At 42.1% G+C, this 21,169-nt stretch overlaps 1 protein-coding gene across 1 annotated transcript; it reads right to left on the bottom strand.

Annotated features, from left to right (window-relative positions):
* Nucleotides 1-5,586: 5,586 nt before the first annotated feature.
* Nucleotides 5,587-19,856, bottom strand: LOC110943683 (PKS-NRPS hybrid synthetase CHGG_01239-like). Its single transcript, XM_035990038.1, has 5 exons — nt 19,608-19,856; nt 17,150-18,182; nt 16,712-17,067; nt 6,835-6,934; nt 5,587-6,752 (listed from the first exon to the last, which is right to left on the bottom strand). Exons 1-5 carry the CDS (start codon nt 19,854-19,856, stop codon nt 5,587-5,589), a joined length of 2,904 nt encoding a protein of 967 aa, XP_035845931.1.
* Nucleotides 19,857-21,169: the final 1,313 nt, after the last annotated feature.

Below are 21,169 nucleotides of genomic sequence, written 5' to 3'. Positions count from 1 at the left end.
CAAACGGCTGCCGGTTTAGACGTCGTTCAAACGCCGGTTACGGTTCGACTTTGACTAAAAAATTATAAAAAAAATATGTTTAAAAAAATTTGGTTTAAATGGTCCTTGGAGTTTCAAAAATTGACACAAATGGTCCCTTTTTTGATATATTTACACTTTGGTCCCTGAAGTTTCAATTTTTTACAAAATGGTCCCTGATGTTTCAAAAATTGACACAAGTGGTCCCTAACGAGCGTCGAAACTAAGTTCGTCGTTAAAATATAAAACGACGAACTTAGTTTCGACGCTCGTTAGAGACCTACGCGCCTTACGGTTCGACTTCGACTAAATAATAAAAAAATATATATTTTAACGACGAACTTAGTTTCGACGCTCGAACGGACCTACGCGCTTTACGAGCGTCAAAACTAAGATCGTCGTTAAATTATACTTTTTTTATTATTTAGTCGAAGTCGATCCGTAAGGCGCGTAGGTCCCTAACGAGCGTCGAAACTAAGTTCGTCGTTAAAATATAAAACGACGAACTTAGTTTCGACGCTCGTTAGAGACCTACGCGCCTTACGGTTCGACTTCGACTAAATAATAAAAAATATATATTTTAACGACGAACTTAGTTTCGACTCTCGAACGGACCTACGCGCTTTACGAGCGTCAAAACTAAGATCGTCGTTAAATTATACTTTTTTTATTATTTAGTCGAAGTCGATCCGTAAGGCGCGTAGGTCCCTAACGAACGTCGAAACTAAGTTCGTCGTTAAAATATAAAACGACGAACTTAGTTTCGACGTTCGTTAGGGACCTACGCGCCTTACGGTTCGACTTCGACTAAATAATAAAAAAAATATATATTTTAATGACGAACTTAGTTTCGACGCTCGTTAGGACCGTACGCGCCTTACGAGCGTCAAAACTAAGATCGTCGCGTAGGTCCCTAACGGGCGTTTAAACGGCTGCAAACGCAGCCGCAAACGGCAGCGATATCGCTGCCGTTTGCGGCTGCGTTTGCAGTCGTAAACAGGCGTTTAAACGGCTGCAAACGCAGCCGCAAACAGCTGCGTTTTCGCTGCCGTCTGCGGCGGCATTTGCAGCCGTAACCGGGCGTTTAAACGGCTGCAAACGCAGCCCCAAACGGCTGCGAAATCCCTGCCGTTTGTGGCTGCGTTTGCAGCCGTTTAAACGCCGGTTTACGGCTGCAAACGCAGCCCCAAACGGCTGACGGTTTAGACGTCGTTCAAACGCCGGTTACGGTTCGACTTCGACTAAAAAATAAAAAAAAATATGTTTAAAAAAAATTTCTGTTTAAAAAGAAATTTGGTTTAAATGGTCCTACGAGTTTCAAAAATTGACACAAATGGTCCATTTTTTGATATATTTACACTTTGGTCCCTGAAGTTTCAATTTTTTACAAAAATGGTCCCTGATGTTTCAAAAATTGACACAAGTGGTCCCTAACGAGCGTCGAAACTAAGTTCGTCGTTAAAATATAAAACGACGAACTTAGTTTCGACGCTCGTTAGAGACCTACGCGCCTTACGGTTCGACTTCGACTAAATAATAAAAAAATATATATTTTAACGATGAACTTAGTTTCGACGCTCGAACGGACCTACGCGCTTTACGAGCGTCAAAACTAAGATCGTCGTTAAATTATACTTTTTTTATTATTTAGTCGAAGTCGATCCGTAAGGCGCGTAGGTCCCTAACGAGCGTCGAAAGCCGTTAAAATATAAAACGACGAACTTAGTTTCGACGCTCGTTAGAGACCTACGCGCCTTACGGTTCGACTTCGACTAAATAATAAAAAAATATATATTTTAACGACGAACTTAGTTTCGACGCTCGAACGGACCTACGCGCTTTACGAGCGTCAAAACTAAGATCGTCGTTAAATTATACTTTTTTTATTATTTAGTCGAAGTCGATCCGTAAGGCGCGTAGGTCCCTAACGAGCGTCGAAACTAAGTTTGTCGTTAAAATATAAAACGACGAACTTAGTTTCGACGTTCGTTAGGGACCTACGCGCCTTACGGTTCGACTTCGACTAAATAATAAAAAAATATATATTTTAATGACGAACTTAGTTTCGACGCTCGTTAGGACCGTACGCGCCTTACGAGCGTCAAAACTAAGATCGTCGCGTAGGTCCCTAACGGGCGTTTAAACGGCTGCAAACGTAGCCGCAAACGGCAGCGATTTCCCTGCCGTTTGCGGCTGCGTTTGCAGTCGTAAACGGGCGTCTAAACGGCTGCAAAGGCAGCCGCAAACGGATGCGTTTTCGCTGCCGTCTGCGGCGGCATTTGCAGCCGTAACCGGGCGTTAAAACGGCTGCAAACGCAGCCCCAAACGGCTGCGAAATCGCTGCCCTTTGGGGCTGTGTTTGCAGCCGTTTAAACGCCGGTTTACGGCTGCAAACGCAGCCCCAAACGGCTGACGGTTTAGACGTCGTTCAATTTTTTACAAAAACGGCTGACGGTTTGATATATTTACACTTTGTTCCCTAAAGTTTCTATTTTTTACAAAAATGGTCCCTGATGTTTCAAAAATTGACAAAAATCAACTAAATAACTCAAAAAAGAAATTTTGTTTTAAAAAAATCTGTTTAAAAAAAACTGTTTAATAACTAACGTACCTGAAGAGCGGATCCTCAATCAGCGTACTCCTCCCCTTGGATTGGTGGTGGTCCTAATGACCGATGTCCGCGATCAGATCCCAAAACCCTAATAGCGTGGGTTTATCAACCATTACGAGCCCCTGTTTACACGAATGTTTATTAAACGTTAAATTAATATTAAATCTTAAATGTTATATATTAAAAATAATAATAATAATAACATTACAAAATTTGTGTTAAACGTACCTTCGTATAAAGATCCGTAGCGATCTCAGCCTCCGTATACAAACCGCTATGCACCGCAAACTGTGCAAGTGACATTTCGCGCGCCTGGCCAGCCATGCGAAAAGAAACCTCGGGCGGGGGAGGGGGCTGCGCGGGGTCCACAACCTCATTTGGCCGACGAGGATGAAACTCGAACGACGACAGAAACTCGACTAGTATCTCCCTGTAGGTCGGCGTAAACGAGAGCTCAAACAGACGATCCCACGGTGAATCAACGGGAACAAACCCCCGCACCCAATCTTCAACCTCAAGCTTCCGGAGGGTTTTCCACGAAACCGCAAAATGTTCACCAATATGCATCTTCCGAAGCTTCTCGCAACGGAGAGCAGCCTCGGACTCCGGAGGAAACTCCAAATACGGGTGATTCTCTAGAGGATCCGGCGGTGGACGCGCCCGCCGTTTCCGCTGCGGCTGCTCCGGAATATCTCCTTCTAAATCCATTTCCTCCATTTTTCTGTTTTAAAAAAAACAATTTAAGTTTAAGTTTAAAAAATATATATTTTCTGTTTAAAAATATATATTTTCTGTTTACACAGCAAAACCATGGCACAAGTGAAAGCATAAAGACATTTTAAATGTTATTAGACTAGTTATGTACTTAGTTGTAACTGTTATAATCAGAACGGGTCCGGGTCGGAACGGGTCCGGGTCAGAACGGGCCCGGGTCAGAACGGGTTTCGGGTCGACAACATTAAAGAAATGGGTTGATGTGGGTTAGTGTCTTAAAGAAACGGGGCAGGTTTCGGGTCGGGTCGAGTTTCGTACCGTTTCGACCCGTACCGTTTCGATCAGTACCGTTTCGACGCGAACTGACCCGTACCATTTCGACCAGTACCGTTTCGAATCGAACTGTTTCGACCGATACCGTTTCGAATCGAACAGTTTCGACGCGTACCGTTTCGACGCGAACCGTTTCGAATCGAACCGTTTCGACGCGTACCGTTTCGAACCGAACCGTTTTGACGCGTACCGTTTCGACGCGAACCGTTTCGACCAGTACCGTTTCGACACGTACCGTGTCGACGCGAACCGTTTCGACCCGAACAATTATGTTTTGCATATACATACATACACACAGGATGCAACTGTAAGCTTTCATTTTCATTTTCACCTTCGCTGACTTCATATTACAGAAACAAACAAACTTACACAGTTGCACATATGTCTATATCTATAAAGAAACTTCACCTTCGCTCACTTCATATTACAGAACCAAACTTACACATATGTCTATATCTATAAGAAACATATGTAATAAATGCAAAACATAATTGTTGTGTTGCAAAAAAAAACATTTTTTTAACCGACCCGACCCGAAACCCGTTCTGACCCGAACCCGTTCCGACCCGAACCCGTTCTGACCCGAACCCGTTCCGACCCGAAAAATAAAAGATAATTTCATAATCTCCAAAAGATAATTACCAGAAAAATAAAAGAAAACAAATATTCTACGATTCACATACAAAAAGAAAACAAATGTGCTACGAGTGTACATGATTCATAGTCAATCGTTTACGATTCACATACAAAAGGAAAACAAATCGACAAATACCCCTAATTCACTGTAAACCCTAATTTACCTATGATAAGCCCTAATTCACTGTAAACCCTAATCAAACAAATCAAACAAACACCCCTAATTCACTTTTAACCCTAATCAAACAAATCAAACAAACACCCCTAATTCACTGTAAACCCTAATTTACCTATGATAAGCCCTAATTTACGGATAAAATACTAAAAATCAAAATTAGTTAAATAGGTTGAGTATATACCTCGTTTATACTTCGAATTCGAGTGTATACGGTCGGAAATACGTAGTCGCCTTCGTAGGGGTTCGTAGAGGTTTTGTTTGTGTAATTTGGGGAAGAACAGAGATGCGTGGGGGTTTCCTGATTTAAATCAGAACCTATACGCATCGTAGAGGTCCATACGTAGCGTATGCAAAAGTCTTTTTCTTGTGAAATTACATTTTAGCCCTTCTATCAGTGCTATACGGGGCTTAATATAAGGGCAAAAAGGTCATTGTCGACCTTTATATACGCTCCGTATTGAGCTCTACGATACGTATATAAAAGGTCATCACAATGACCTTTATACCCTTCTGTATAGCCTATACGAAGCATGGGTAGAAGGGTATAAAGGTCATTATGATGACCTTTATATACGTATCGTAGAGCTCCATACGGAGCGTATATAAAGGTCCGAAAATGACCTTTTTGCCCTTATATTCAGCCCCGTATAGCCCTAACAGAAGGGCAAAATGGTAATTTAACATATTTATATTTTCAAACTTTAATTTGGGGGGAAAATTGTCCGCCTTTGACATACGATCCGTATTGATCAATACGCTGCCTTGATTTTTGTCATTTTACCTTTTTACCCTTGTTCTGAGGCTAAAGGAAGCCAAAAAGAGGGGCTTTATTGTCATTTAGTTCACATACGATACGTAGGGATCCCTACGCACCTTATAAGACCATTTTTTTTTGTGTTTTTCTTGGTTTGTATTTAGAGAACCTAAAAATAATACAAAAATTATGTTTATAAAAATTTGAATTATAAATTATAAATTATAAATTATAAATTATAAATGAATTAAAAATGATATTATTTGAATTATAAAAATTAAAAATGATACAAACTTTATAAATTAAAAAATTTCTACAATTTACAAAAATACAAGTTTCCGCTTAATCTTCGATAACATTTAAACTCGGTTCTCTGTCTTTGTCTCGGTCTGATTTAGGATGCATTAACTCGTAGTAGTGCTCTAACCGCGGTCTATACATTTCTTCCCACCGTTTCGCAGCTATTGATCGATGTGCCGACCACAACGGGTTCACTAAAGGCATGGGGTAGTCTCCTTCCAACTTAGCATGTATGAAGTGTCCCCCGTGAACATGTACAAGCGTTATCGCTTGAGGTCGTGGATCTAGTGGGGCATCCGTTAATGGGAAGATGGTAGAGCTCCATTCAATGCTTAGCACGTGGAGGACAACATTATACCTTTGCGCTACGAGAAGCCCTACCTGGGGCATTTCCATCCAGTGACTTTCATCGCACCCTTTCACTGAATGCCATTCGATGCTCTTACGTATTCGTTTAAAGTCTCCTTCGTTATATGTTTTGAATACATGCTTCCAACGCGGTTTGTTATGGTCAATCTCCAGTAGTAAATCTCTTCGAATATTGGGCCATGCGTGTTCCGTAAAACCTAACCCGACAGCCACAGACCTGTACCCACAATGACCGTCTGGGGTCAAGTCTTGTATACGCGATATGTAAGAGCGAAACTCTGATGGAATTTGATTCTTAAACCTCTTAATGCATAACAAGTGCTCGTCCCCCTTTATTAATGGAAAAACCTTATCATCCCGCGTCTCCTTCTTTTTAGAACTTGTTGAACTGTTTGGTTGCATTTTAGGTTTTTCAGACTTCACAAACGAACCAGTTCCACGAGAGCCCTCTGACGGTACGTATGAGCTGTGTCGGGGTAAATCGTACCTATGTTTGGGGGAAGCGGTAATTACGTTGCTGTCCTCGCCATAGGAGCTGTATCTCGCAGCTTCGTCTAACCTCGCAGCTTCATCTAGCCTTTCTTGTACTTTCTTTGATGTAGGCCGACCGCGAGTATGTTGCTGGACGATCGGTGGTTTCTTGGTTGACGATTTCGGGGTGAAGACCGCTTTTATCTTTGAAAGCATACTCTTTTGCTGAACAGGGGACTGCGCCTCTAAATGTTGCCGCACATTATTGAGCTCTGCTACAATATCGACCTCCTCGTCTACCAGTTTACACGGGAGCAAGTCAAGCTTACGCCAGAATACATCTATCTCGTCGAGTTGTATTATACGCCCTGCACAGTTAAGTTAATACAGTGTGAGAAACAGCTAAATCGTACAAAATAACAAAAGGTTTTTGGTTTTAATATTTTTTACCTATACGTTTGTAGTTTTCCAGCCTACAAGCACACGGCAATCCTTTGCTAAGCCACATATGGCAACCACATGATGCGTTAAGTTTCCGCAACACATCCGTCTTTGTCACACCCCCAAAATCCACCTGCGGATAACACCCGCTTCGGGGGCGTGACCGACCAGGATCCAGCCACCAATTATACTGAATACTTTAGTTGATAACAAAAGTAATACTTACTATTCGTAAGCTTATCAAATATTAAGTTCAGAGTTTAAAGTTTTGGTTCAAAACAGTACTAAGTAGCGGAAGCATAAGTAAGGTAGTTTAAAACAAGTTCATGATTCAAAATGAGGTAACACCCAACACAGGGGTGAACAGACACTACACGTTCCCAAGCTGCAAGCTCCTTCGTCACTGGTTACCTGCAAAGCATGCAGTAAGGGGTCAACAATAATGCTGAGTGAGTTCACTAGTTGTCCAGTTTTAATTACCAAAAACTTTGTTTCGCCGGTTAATTTATCCGTTTATACATGCCCTGGGGAGCTACCCCAAAAGTTAGCGACTAAACTGTTTTTCCAATACCGAACACTAGGTAACCGTTGCGTATCCGCAGGATGCCCCGATGTCAATGTTCTATCATCATTGACGAATATCTGAGTACATTAGTTCACGCCCGTCCCAAACCAGGGCACGGTGTGAGGCTGGTAAACACCTAAATAGCGCTATCAACTAATAACCCGTTCGCCTAACCCGGCGACTAATCGGTATTTGTAGTAGGGACTTGAGTGATAGAGTTTCGTTTAGTGCCGTTAGTTGCAATCCGTATAAACAGTAATTAACCAAAAGGTTTCCCAATACCCGGGAAGAAAAAGTAGGTTTTGTTCCCAATAACTAGGGAAGGTATGTAAATGGTATCCCCTTTTTACCAGGGGATAGGGTTGTTAGTCTCGTGTCCCAAACCACCGGGACGCATGCTTTTAAGTTGTGAACTCACCTTGGGTTGCTCGGTAGGTTTAGGTTACTTGTCAATCACGTTGGTCACCACGTCCTAACATGGTTACCGGTATAGGTCAGGTTCGGTGCACAATCATTCACGTAAAACACATATAGGCACGTATCAAGCATATAAGTAAACAGTCATTGGGTTATTGGGCCGGCCTAAACAATTAAACAGTCAACCGCATCACATAGTCCATTTAACAGATAGTCCAAGTTAACACAGAATGGCCCAATAACCAAAATGGACAGCCCACTCGCAACCAGCTTGTCTCGAGTCGCAACCAGGTGGTCTCGGCTTGTCTCGTTATGGTTGCGAGTCGCAATCGTGGTCTCGAGTTGTCACGTGTTGGTTGCGAGTCGCAACCGTCGTAGTCTCGAGTCGAAATCTCGTGGTTTCGACTTGTCATGCTTTGGTTGCGAGTCGCAACCGTGTGGTTTCGAGTCGTAATGCCGTCGTTGCGAGTCGGAATGCTGTCGTTGCGAGTCGGAATGCTGTCGTTGCGAGTCGTAATCTGTCACTTTCATATACACGTGATGATGCAGAAAAGACAGTCCAAATTGTACATATGAAATCAGACCCATATTTGGAAACAGCCAATAAGGTTTCTACAAACACTTTTCCTAATTTGACCATATACAACAATAGATCAAACATTACCATTTTAAAATCTTCAAACTATCTTCAACAAGTTCATCAAGTTCATAGTTTTTCCTAGGGTTTTCATGTTAACATAATCACACATTTTTGGACCGAAAATCACCTATTTCTAACAAGATTAATATGCAAGAACAAGTAAAACATACACTTAGTGGCATTAACATAACTCGGTTGGCCCTAAACATCCTTAAACCATTATTCCATAACCATTTAAGCATGTTAGCAAGTATCATACATAGGGTTTAACACACATAGTCAAAACTTCACAATCTTCCTAAAAATCATGCATAGTATTTCTAACCAAGCATAATATTTCTAGTTCATTTAACCCACATAAATCTTATACACAAAAGATACACAAAGATAACACTAACCGGTTATGAAAGGAGGAGCCGAAAACAAAGAAAAGAGAACCGAGAAGATGGAGTGTCCGAATGATGGTCTTGACCGAGTCCTTGTCCGATATCCTTGCTTGAACCGAGAGTTTGGAAGAGTTTGGATGTTGTTGGCTTGGGGTTTTTAGTTGAGAGAAAATAGAAGAGGTGTGTGTTTGTTTGGTGTAACAAATGAAGGAAATGAGGAGGAGGTGGGATATATATTCATAGGGTGTTTCGGGTTGGGCTTGGGGGTTTCGACCCAAACCGGTTACGGCCCAAAGGCCCACTCGCAACCGAGTGACCCACTCGCAACCGCCCGGTTGCGAGTCATGGTCTCGGGTCGTGGTTTCGGCTCTCATATTTACATATATAATACATACATACGTCACATATCAAGTAAAAATCACGTTTTCATTTACTAATATATATATATACACAAAATATTACAAGGTGATCGTTCGGAAAAACCTCGAGTGTCACATTATCCCCAAGTTTTAAGAACTTTCGTCCCGAAAGTTGAAGCAGCCACTGCCAAGCTAGCGTGTTTCAACGGGGTGTCACATCATCCCCCCGTTAGTTTGGAATTTCGTCCCGAAATTCGGCTGTAGCTTCAGTGCTGGGGTTTTCGTTTGGGAATAACTGGGGATACTTGGACTTCATCTGGTCCTCCCGCTCCCAGGTAAACTCTGGGCCGCGCCGTGAGTTCCAACGAACTCGTACAAGGGGTATCTGGCTACGTTTGAGGGTTTTGATCTCTCGATCCATGATCTCAATCGGTTCCTCAGTAAAATGTAGCTGTTCATCAATCGTCAGTTCCTTAAAAGGAATTACAAGTGTTTCATCCGACAAACACTTCTTCAGGTTAGATACATGAAAGACGTTGTGCACTGCACTCAGCTCTGCAGGCAGGTTCAATCTATAAGCAACCTTACCGATTTTCTCGGTAATTTCGAATGGTCCAACATACCGTGGATTCAGTTTGCCTCGTTTACCGAAACGAACCACACCCTTCCAGGGTGAGACTTTAAGTAGAACCCGGTCCCCGACCTGGAATTCTAACGGTCTCTTACGCTTGTCAGCGTAGCTTTTCTGACGGTCACGAGCTGCCGCCATGCGTTGCCTGATCTGGGAAATCTTTTCCGTTGTATCTACCACTAGTTCTGGGCCTGTGAGTTGACTGTCACCTATTTCCGCCCAGCAAAGAGGTGATCGGCATTTACGACCGTACAATGCCTCAAAAGGTGCCGCCTGAATACTAGTGTGGTAGCTGTTGTTGTAGGAGAATTCCACCAACGGTAGATGCTTCTCCCAGTTCTTGCCAAAATCGATCACACATGCTCTAAGCATGTCTTCCAGGGTTTGGATGGTGCGTTCAGACTGCCCATCCGTTTGCGGATGATAAGCGGTGCTCATGTCCAAACGTGAGCCAAAGGATTTGTGCATAGCTTGCCACAATTCGGAAGTAAAACGAGCGTCTCGATCGGAAATAATAGAAGTTGGCACCCCGTGCCTGGAGACTACTTCCTTCAAATAGATTTCTGCCAAGGTAGAAAACTTGTCTGTTTCCTTAATGGCCAGAAAGTGTGCAGACTTAGTCAAACGATCTACTATCACCCAAATAGTATCATTCCCGCGTTGAGATCTAGGTAGCCCTGTAACAAAATCCATGGAAATCTGTTCCCATTTCCATTTCGGGATTTCGGGTTGCTGTAGTAGGCCTGCTGGTTTCTGATACTCGATCTTGACTCTTGCGCAGGTCAAACATTTGCCAACGTAGGCTGCTATGTGGGCTTTCATGCCAGGCCACCAGTAAGTGGTTCTTAAGTCGTGGTACATCTTATCTGCACCAGGATGTACTGAATAACGGGACTTATGGGCTTCGTCCATCACAAGCTCTCGTAGATCTCCGTAAAGTGGGACCCAAATGCGCCCTGCCACATAGTAGGCGCCGTCTTCTTTCTGTTCTAGTTGCTGTCTCGATCCTCGCAGGGACTCAGCCCTGATGTTTTCCGGTTTCAGAGCTTCAATCTGAGCATTTCGGATCTGGGTAGGGAGACTAGACTGGATGGTAAGTTGTAATGCTCGCACGCGCTTTGGTACAGTGTCTTTCCGGCTGAGGGCGTCTGCCACAACATTGGCCTTGCCCGGATGATACTTGATGGCGCATTCATAATCATTCAAAAGTTCAACCCACCGGCGTTGTCGCATGTTTAATTCCTTCTGCTTAAAGATATGCTCGAGACTCCTGTGATCGGTGTAAATGGTGCACTTGGTACCGTACAGGTAATGTCTCCATATCTTAAGCGCAAATATCACTGCTCCTAGCTCCAAGTCGTGTGTTGTGTAGTTCCTTTCATGTGTCTTAAGTTGTCGGGATGCGTAAGCAATGACTTTCTCGCGTTGCATCAACACGCAACCGAGCCCATGAATAGACGCATCACAGTAAACCACAAGGTCGTCCGTTCCTTCAGGTAACGAGAGAATTGGAGCACTGCAGAGGTTATCCTTAAGCCTCTGAAAAGCAGATTCCTGTGCTTCATTCCACTTGTAGGTGACGCCTTTCTGAGTGAGTGTCGTGAGAGGTTGTGCAATCTTAGAGAATCCCTGAATAAATCTGCGGTAGTAACCTGCCAATCCCAAGAATTGGCGAACTTCAGTGGGAGTTTTAGGGGTAGGCCAATTCTTTATAGAGTCGATCTTAGCTGGGTCGACGTGGATTCCGTCCTTGTTAACCACGTGCCCAAGGAAATGGACTTCTCGAAGCCAGAAGTCGCATTTCGAGAACTTGGCATACAGTTGCTCGTTGCGAAGGAGTTCGAGGATAAGGCGTAGGTGCTGTTCATGCTCTTCCTGACTTTTCGAGTAGATCAAGATGTCGTCTATAAACACGATCACAAATTTGTCGAGGTAGGGTTTGCATACCCGGTTCATGAGATCCATGAACACTGCAGGGGCGTTGGTCATTCCAAAGGGCATAACGAGGAATTCATAATGACCATAACGAGTTCTGAATGCAGTTTTGGAGATGTCTTCGTTACGGACCCTTAACTGATGGTAGCCTGATCGCAGGTCAATCTTAGAATAGTAGCTCGATCCTTGCAGTTGATCAAACAAATCGTCGATTCGCGGGAGAGGGTAACGATTCTTGATGGTAACCTTGTTCAACTCACGATAGTCTATGCACATTCGGAACGTGCCATCCTTCTTCTTAACAAAGAGTACCGGTGCTCCCCAGGGTGATGAGCTAGGACGGATAAATCCTTTATCCAAAAGTTCCTGTAGTTGAATAGAGAGTTCCTTCAATTCTGCGGGGGCTAGTCGATAAGGTGCACGAGCTATAGGCGCTGCTCCGGGAGCTAGCTCGATTTGGAATTCGACCTGACGATGGGGAGGGAGTCCAGGTAATTCCTCAGGAAATACCTCGGGATAGTCGCATACTACTGGAAAGTCTTCAATCCTCTTTTCCTTTTCCTGCGTGTTGGTAACAAGTGCCAAGATAGCGGTGTGCCCTTTCCGTAAACACTTCTGGGCCTTCAAGAACGAGATAATGCCGGAGATTTCTCCACCCTTGCCACCTTGTACAATGAGGGGTTTGCCAGAACGGCGAGGAATACGAACTGCTTTCTCTTGACAGAGGATCTCAGCGCGATGCTTGGATAACCAATCCATACCAATAACGACGTCGAAGCTTCCAAGAGTAACAGGGAAAAGATCGATACTAAATGTCTGACCAGACAACTCTAGTTTGCAGCCTTTGACAACATGTGAGGCCTCGATGTTTCTACCATTAGCTAACTCGACGATATGAGGAGAACTTAGTAACGAAAGCGGACGCTTAAGCTTCTTACTAATACGTAGGGATACATAACTAGCATCGGCACCGGAATCAAATAACACAGAAACATAACGATCATCGAGTAGGAACTTACCCGTCACGACATTGGGGTCATTCCTTGCTTCACCAGCTCCAATCACGAAAGCCCTTCCTCTAGCACCATTCCCAGCATTGTTGTTCTGGTTGTTGTTCCCAGCTCCCTGATTATTGTTGCGATTCTGATTCAGTTCAGGGCAATCCTTCTTAAAGTGCCCCTCAGCTCCACACTTAAAACATGCCCGGTTGTTTCCCTGCTGCTGTTGCTGTTGGGGTTGCTGCTGGTTCTGTCTAGCTGGGAACTGACTTCTGCAATCCTTGGCCTCATGCCCCATTTTGTTACATCGCTGACACTGACCCTTCACACACTGCCCGCTGTGATGTCGATTGCACTTGTTGCACTTGGGGTGGTTTCCACGATAGCCACCCTGTTGTTGAGCGCCCTTGTTGTTTTCGGTTTTCCTTTGCTGTGCTGGGGCCTGAGTGGGGTTAGCATCCTTGCTTTGACTTCCTTCCCACTTACGCTTGCTGTCACTAGAAGTTCCGACAGTAGCACTGATCCTTTTGGGCAACCGGCCCTCTTCTACGGCTTGATCAGTGAGTTTGTGAGCAAGTCGAACAATCGGCTGAATGGTAGTGTGGTTGGCTGAAGTGACATGGCTTCGAATCTCTGGAGCCAAACCTTTGATATACAGTTCGATCCTTCGGTACATAGGTCGGGACATGTTCGGGCAGAGAGCAGCATAGTCATTGGACAACTTGGTGTAGGTTTCAATCTCTGACCCAACCATCTTGAGCTCATAGTACTCGTTCTCAAGCTTATGGATGTCATCCCGGTGACAGTATTCATCCTTAATCATATCCTTGAAATCCTCCCATGCCGTAGCATTAGCAGTTTCCAACCCAAACATCTGAATCTGCGCCTTCCACCAAGAAAGCGCGCTTCCTTCAAGCGTAGCAGTAGCAAATTTCACCCAATTTGCAGGAGGACACTCGCAAACGGCAAAAACAGCTTCAATTTTCTCAATCCAATGCAGAAGACCTATGGCACCCTCAGTGCCGTTGAAAGGGAGAGGCTTGCAATCCATGAAAGTTTTGAAAGTACACACTGGTGGTTGCGCCGGTGCATGCTGACCTGTTCGTGAGAAGCGAAGCGTATAGGTTTAGAGGCGAAAAGTCGATGTGGCGGTAGGATCTATACATCCTAAAGCAACGAGCTTACCTATGGGGTGGGCTGCAAAAGCCGCAGCCACTGTGTTGAGCAGGTTAGTGAACTGAGCCTGCGTCATGTTAATGTTTCCTCTTCCGCGTCCACTCATTGTCTTCATAACCAGAAAACACAGTATGAGTGTGATGTCGTAGTGTAGCGAGAATGAGATAGAAGAGAGAGGTGTATCTATCTAGTTTAGGCACACTAGTACGTATATCATAACGGGAAACATAAAGCAAACAAGTAAACACTGGTCCGAGCTATGAGGTCAAATGTGTCGAGCCTTGCACTTGGAGTGTAGTGTCGTTACGAGTCACGGGTTATAGTCTGGTTTTTCTCCAAAAAGATTTTCCCCTTTTTTTTAAAACCAAGTTCACTATAACCAATGGCTCTGATACCAATCTGTCACACCCCCAAAATCCACCTGCGGATAACACCCGCTTCGGGGGCGTGACCGACCAGGATCCAGCCACCAATTATACTGAATACTTTAGTTGATAACAAAAGTAATACTTACTATTCGTAAGCTTATCAAATATTAAGTTCAGAGTTTAAAGTTTTGGTTCAAAACAGTACTAAGTAGCGGAAGCATAAGTAAGGTAGTTTAAAACAAGTTCATGATTCAAAATGAGGTAACACCCAACACAGGGGTGAACAGACACTACACGTTCCCAAGCTGCAAGCTCCTTCGTCACTGGTTACCTGCAAAGCATGCAGTAAGGGGTCAACAATAATGCTGAGTGAGTTCACTAGTTGTCCAGTTTTAATTACCAAAAACTTTGTTTCGCCGGTTAATTTATCCGTTTATACATGCCCTGGGGAGCTACCCCAAAAGTTAGCGACTAAACTGTTTTTCCAATACCGAACACTAGGTAACCGTTGCGTATCCGCAGGATGCCCCGATGTCAATGTTCTATCATCATTGACGAATATCTGAGTACATTAGTTCACGCCCGTCCCAAACCAGGGCACGGTGTGAGGCTGGTAAACACCTAAATAGCGCTATCAACTAATAACCCGTTCGCCTAACCCGGCGACTAATCGGTATTTGTAGTAGGGACTTGAGTGATAGAGTTTCGTTTAGTGCCGTTAGTTGCAATCCGTATAAACAGTAATTAACCAAAAGGTTTCCCAATACCCGGGAAGAAAAAGTAGGTTTTGTTCCCAATAACTAGGGAAGGTATGTAAATGGTATCCCCTTTTTACCAGGGGATAGGGTTGTTAGTCTCGTGTCCCAAACCACCGGGACGCATGCTTTTAAGTTGTGAACTCACCTTGGGTTGCTCGGTAGGTTTAGGTTACTTGTCAATCACGTTGGTCACCACGTCCTAACATGGTTACCGGTATAGGTCAGGTTCGGTGCACAATCATTCACGTAAAACACATATAGGCACGTATCAAGCATATAAGTAAACAGTCATTGGGTTATTGGGCCGGCCTAAACAATTAAACAGTCAACCGCATCACATAGTCCATTTAACAGATAGTCCAAGTTAACACAGAATGGCCCAATAACCAAAATGGACAGCCCACTCGCAACCAGCTTGTCTCGAGTCGCAACCAGGTGGTCTCGGCTTGTCTCGTTATGGTTGCGAGTCGCAATCGTGGTCTCGAGTTGTCACGTGTTGGTTGCGAGTCGCAACCGTCGTAGTCTCGAGTCGAAATCTCGTGGTTTCGACTTGTCATGCTTTGGTTGCGAGTCGCAACCGTGTGGTTTCGAGTCGTAATGCCGTCGTTGCGAGTCGGAATGCTGTCGTTGCGAGTCGGAATGCTGTCGTTGCGAGTCGTAATCTGTCACTTTCATATACACGTGATGATGCAGAAAAGACAGTCCAAATTGTACATATGAAATCAGACCCATATTTGGAAACAGCCAATAAGGTTTCTACAAACACTTTTCCTAATTTGACCATATACAACAATAGATCAAACATTACCATTTTAAAATCTTCAAACTATCTTCAACAAGTTCATCAAGTTCATAGTTTTTCCTAGGGTTTTCATGTTAACATAATCACACATTTTTGGACCGAAAATCACCTATTTCTAACAAGATTAATATGCAAGAACAAGTAAAACATACACTTAGTGGCATTAACATAACTCGGTTGGCCCTAAACATCCTTAAACCATTATTCCATAACCATTTAAGCATGTTAGCAAGTATCATACATAGGGTTTAACACACATAGTCAAAACTTCACAATCTTCCTAAAAATCATGCATAGTATTTCTAACCAAGCATAATATTTCTAGTTCATTTAACCCACATAAATCTTATACACAAAAGATACACAAAGATAACACTAACCGGTTATGAAAGGAGGAGCCGAAAACAAAGAAAAGAGAACCGAGAAGATGGAGTGTCCGAATGATGGTCTTGACCGAGTCCTTGTCCGATATCCTTGCTTGAACCGAGAGTTTGGAAGAGTTTGGATGTTGTTGGCTTGGGGTTTTTAGTTGAGAGAAAATAGAAGAGGTGTGTGTTTGTTTGGTGTAACAAATGAAGGAAATGAGGAGGAGGTGGGATATATATTCATAGGGTGTTTCGGGTTGGGCTTGGGGGTTTCGACCCAAACCGGTTACGGCCCAAAGGCCCACTCGCAACCGAGTGACCCACTCGCAACCGCCCGGTTGCGAGTCATGGTCTCGGGTCGTGGTTTCGGCTCTCATATTTACATATATAATACATACATACGTCACATATCAAGTAAAAATCACGTTTTCATTTACTAATATATATATATACACAAAATATTACAAGGTGATCGTTCGGAAAAACCTCGAGTGTCACAGTCTTCCTCAGTAGCTCTTTTTCCAGCAAATCAAGTGCTTCATGGGAAACCTTTCCACGTAGGTTGTCCAACATTCGGTGTCTGTGGTGGTTCATCGTTTTTTCGATGCTCTCAGTGAAACTTTTTTGTATTTCATCGTACTGAGTTTCAACTATATCAATGATGCATCTTGCTATTCCCTCCAATGAACTCCCGCGCGTAATGTATCTTTTTAAATTTGCGTGCTGGCTCTCAACTCTGTTGGTGGTGCGCTGACCAAAGTTGCGACACTTATCGGTCCACGCATAAACGAACATTTCTTTATAGTCTTTGAGCCAGTTTTCGTAGACGTAATCATAGACACCTGTAAAAATAAAATAATGAAATGTAAAAGCGTGTGTGAAATATAATAGATTGGGTGAGTCGTTTGTTGAAGGAACACTTACTTTCTCGGTTGGCAACCACGAGTCGGTTATACATTTTCTCCAAGTTGTACTTGTACATGGGCTCTGATGAAGATTCGCACAATGTCCGCCAGTACGACATAAATTTCCCCCAATCTTCTTTATCGAACCCTGACTTGCACTTTCTAGCTATATTTTGTTGGATGTGAAAGTGGCATAGAAGCCTTTTTGCGTTCGGGAATACTTTAGAACACGCGTTTATTAGGGCAAGCTCCCTATCCGTGACTATCACACGCGACATCATACATTCATGCAATATTGACTTGATCCGCTCAAGCACCCACACGTAGTTACCCCTTCGTTCTTTACAAATAACGGCATGTGCGATACAAAAAGACTTCCCAGTCGACGTCATACCCACAACCACCTGGACAAATGGCATGTTGTAGAGGTTTGTTTTGTAGGTCGCGTCGATCAACATCACGTGCGGGAATGCACGCCACATAGTGATTGAATAAGGATGAACAAAGAAAATCTCTGTTACGACATCTGTTTTGGGATCTTGTCGGGTGTCGTAAATGAATCGGCGGTCATGCAGCAGGCTTTCCAGTGCCTGAATAGGATTCTTTCCGTCCATTATTGTCGCTCTAATTTTTTGTACCGCATTTTGCACGTCTTTCTGAACGTGCAGGCTGTCGGGGAACTGCTTTCTTAGGGTTTGAAATATGATACGTGGTTCCATGTTTTGATCAGTTAGCTGCTCCACTAGCTTGTATTCGGCTTTAGTAAATCTTCGCACAAAAGCGTGGCCCAACAGACTCGTCGTAGGTTCGTGGTTCTGGTTCGCACAGTCCACTTTTAACTCCCACGTGTCGTTCGTCACGTCCCGGATGGCGAGTAATGAAAATGGGCAGCCGATTTTTATGCTACCAGCTTTCCTAACTGTTGCTTTACTACGGTGTTCACCACTACGGTCGCACACAAGCCATACCATCCCAGTAGTACCGCCAATATTTTTTGATCGGCGGGTAACAATTACGTAACCATACTCCTTTCCCGTTTCTTGTACCCAATTCTTCAAATCAGTTAGAGACATGAAATGCTAAAAAAAAGTTACGTTAATAATAATAATAATAATAATAATAATAACAATAATAATAATAATAATAACAATAATAAAAATAATAATAATAATAATATAATTGAAACTCATACTTCAGGTACTAATATGGTTATCGAAACTTCAGGGACCAGTTGTGTCAAAAAGACAATAATAATAATAATAATAACAATAATAATAATAATAATAATAATAATAATAATAATAATAATAAAATAATAATAATAATAATAAAATAATTGAAACTCATACTTCAGGTACTAATATGGTCATTATTGAAACTATTTTAACAGAATGGTTTAACAAGGTTAACTTTCATATAAAGATTTCTTCTTTAAACACTAACTCAGTTAGCATACTTAACTGAACAGTACAGGGACCATTTGTGGCAATTTTCAAAACTGCAGGGCCTGTTTTTGTCAATTTCAAAACTTCAGGGACCATTTTGGTCAATTTTCGAAACTTCAGGGACCATTTTTGTCAATTTTCGAAACTTAAGGGACCATTTTTGTCAATTTTCGAAACTTCAGGGACCATTTTTGTCAATTTTCAAAACTTCAGGGACTATTTTTGTCAATTTTCGAAAATTCAGGGACTATTTTTGTTAATTTTCGAAACTTCAGGGACTATTTTTGTAAAATTTGAAACTGCAGGGACCAAAGTGTAATAATAATTATAGAAAGGATGCGAAATCGAGCATAAATAGTAATTGTTTCCATGAATAAACAGATGTGGCATTCCCAGCCGAGTGGTTAGTGCGTTGCTTTGTGTACGAGAGGTCGTGAGTTCGAATCCGGTTAGGGGCTGGTTCCTTAAAGAGGAACCCCCCCCTTTTTATTGTTTTTTGCACTTAACTGGACTAACTGAGTTTTCTAACTCAGTTAGTGGTCCCTTGTATTAAATGCTAACCTAGTTAGGATATAACTATGATTTAACTAACTAAGTTAGGTTTAAACTAACCATTTTAACTAAAAATCAATTTCATGATTCTTTTATTTATTTACAATACTAATTTATTTAAAATATTTTTTATTAATTTATTTATTTAGAAAAGAAAAATAAATAGTTTATTAACTTAACTTTCTTAACTTGTTTATTTACTAAATCTTATAATTATTTGTGTTAACTAGACTAACTAGATTATTATTATAAAAAGAATAAAATTTTAAATAATAATAATAATAATAATAACAATAATAATAATAATAATAATAGTATTTTAACAATAATAATAATTATTATAATTATATTATTTTTAACAATAATAATAATAATAACAATTATATTTATAATAATAATAACAATAATTATTTTAATGTGATACCTCATTTACTTGAAATGGATTGCCCGGGGTAGATGGTTCATAAAGTGATGTGTTACAGGGCTCATAACCATATCCACCATGTTCTTCGTATCCACCGTATCCACCTTCATCCCCAGATCTATCGTATGCACTGTATCCACCGTAGCCTCCGTATCCACTGTAACCACCGTCACCCCCATATCTATCGTATCCACTGTATCCACCGTAGCCCCCATATCCACTGTAACCACTTTCACCCCCGTATCCACCTTCACCACCGTATCCACGGTAACTTCCGTATCCACCTTCATCCCCGTATACCCCATAACCCGCATACGATTGCTGCGTCGGGTAATATGGTTCATCAACAGGTGCATTCTCAGCACCGTATCCACTTTGTTGCACGTACGGAGATTCATACCCGTATCCGTAATCTGGACACACTTGATGCGCCGGGTAATTTGGTTCATCAACAGGTGGAGTGGGAGTCTTGTTCAAGTCTGGCAACTGTATTTTTTGATCAACAGGGACTCCAGACACAACCTCCTCCTCCTCATTGGCAGCATTTGATCCCCATGTGTCGTTAGAATAGCGATTACCGAAATAATTATCCTTCCAAAATGATGACATTTTAACAAGATTGAACCAAAAACTAACAATTTTTTAGTGAAGAAGAAGATGAAAAGGAAAGCACAGTATATTGAATTGTCGGGTGATGGGTAAGAGATATGAATGGAGGGATATATGGACTTTCATCTGACATGTCAATACGCAGCGTATTGGTCTCTACTCACCGTATTACTTTATTCACGTGCCCTGGACAACATCGTATCAGGGTCAAATCAGTCTGTCAATACGCTGCGTATTGATCAATACGCACCCTATGATAGGCTGATTTGACATGGTACTAGGTTTGACTGTCTGGTCGTGTACCTACCACTTATATACGTTGCGTATTGGTCAATACGCAGCGTATTTAGGTAACCCTATACGCAGCGTATTTAGGTAACCCTATACGCTGCGTATTGACCAATACGCAACGTATGTAAACCCTAATTGTGCAGATAGCCTGCCTTGGTGTGCAAATAGTGAGAGCCTTTTTTAATTGGTCAAAAACAAATTCGAGGTTATTGGTTACGAAACTCTAGCAAGTAGAAGAATTAGAGTAACATGCTTTCAATTTATATTTCAAACCAGAAAAACGTATGTCCTTCATTTACTTGTGTTTTCGGTTTTGTTACATCTATAGTACGATACTTTGTTGTATTTTAATCTTCAAGTTCAGATTTCGATTATAAGTCCATACGTACAGTTTCTTTATGATCAGTATAAACGTAAAAAAAATTTCTAAAAATAAGAAACATATCATTTATCAACACTGCGAAATTCGCGGATATTAGCACTAGTCTCCTATAAAAAAACGTGTCCAAGATCTTTTTAACATGTTTTCGGGTATTCTAATCAAGCATATAACATCATGGATCAGTTTTAACACATATTCTTAACAAGATCAGCCTTACATGCACAAACCCTAATCATGATCCTATAAGTTCGTACAATCCAATTTCACCACAAACCCTAGAGTCTTGTTTTCTCAATCTCTTGATCATGCATACATACATATATCGAATATCCTCAA

The sequence above is a fragment of the Helianthus annuus genome, chromosome 5 (genome assembly GCF_002127325.2).
Source record: "Helianthus annuus cultivar XRQ/B chromosome 5, HanXRQr2.0-SUNRISE, whole genome shotgun sequence".
NCBI classification, from domain to species: Eukaryota; Viridiplantae; Streptophyta; class Magnoliopsida; order Asterales; family Asteraceae; genus Helianthus; species Helianthus annuus.
The sequence above is the reverse complement of the archived record's forward strand: the minus strand, read 5'-3'. Positions and strand labels throughout refer to the sequence as shown.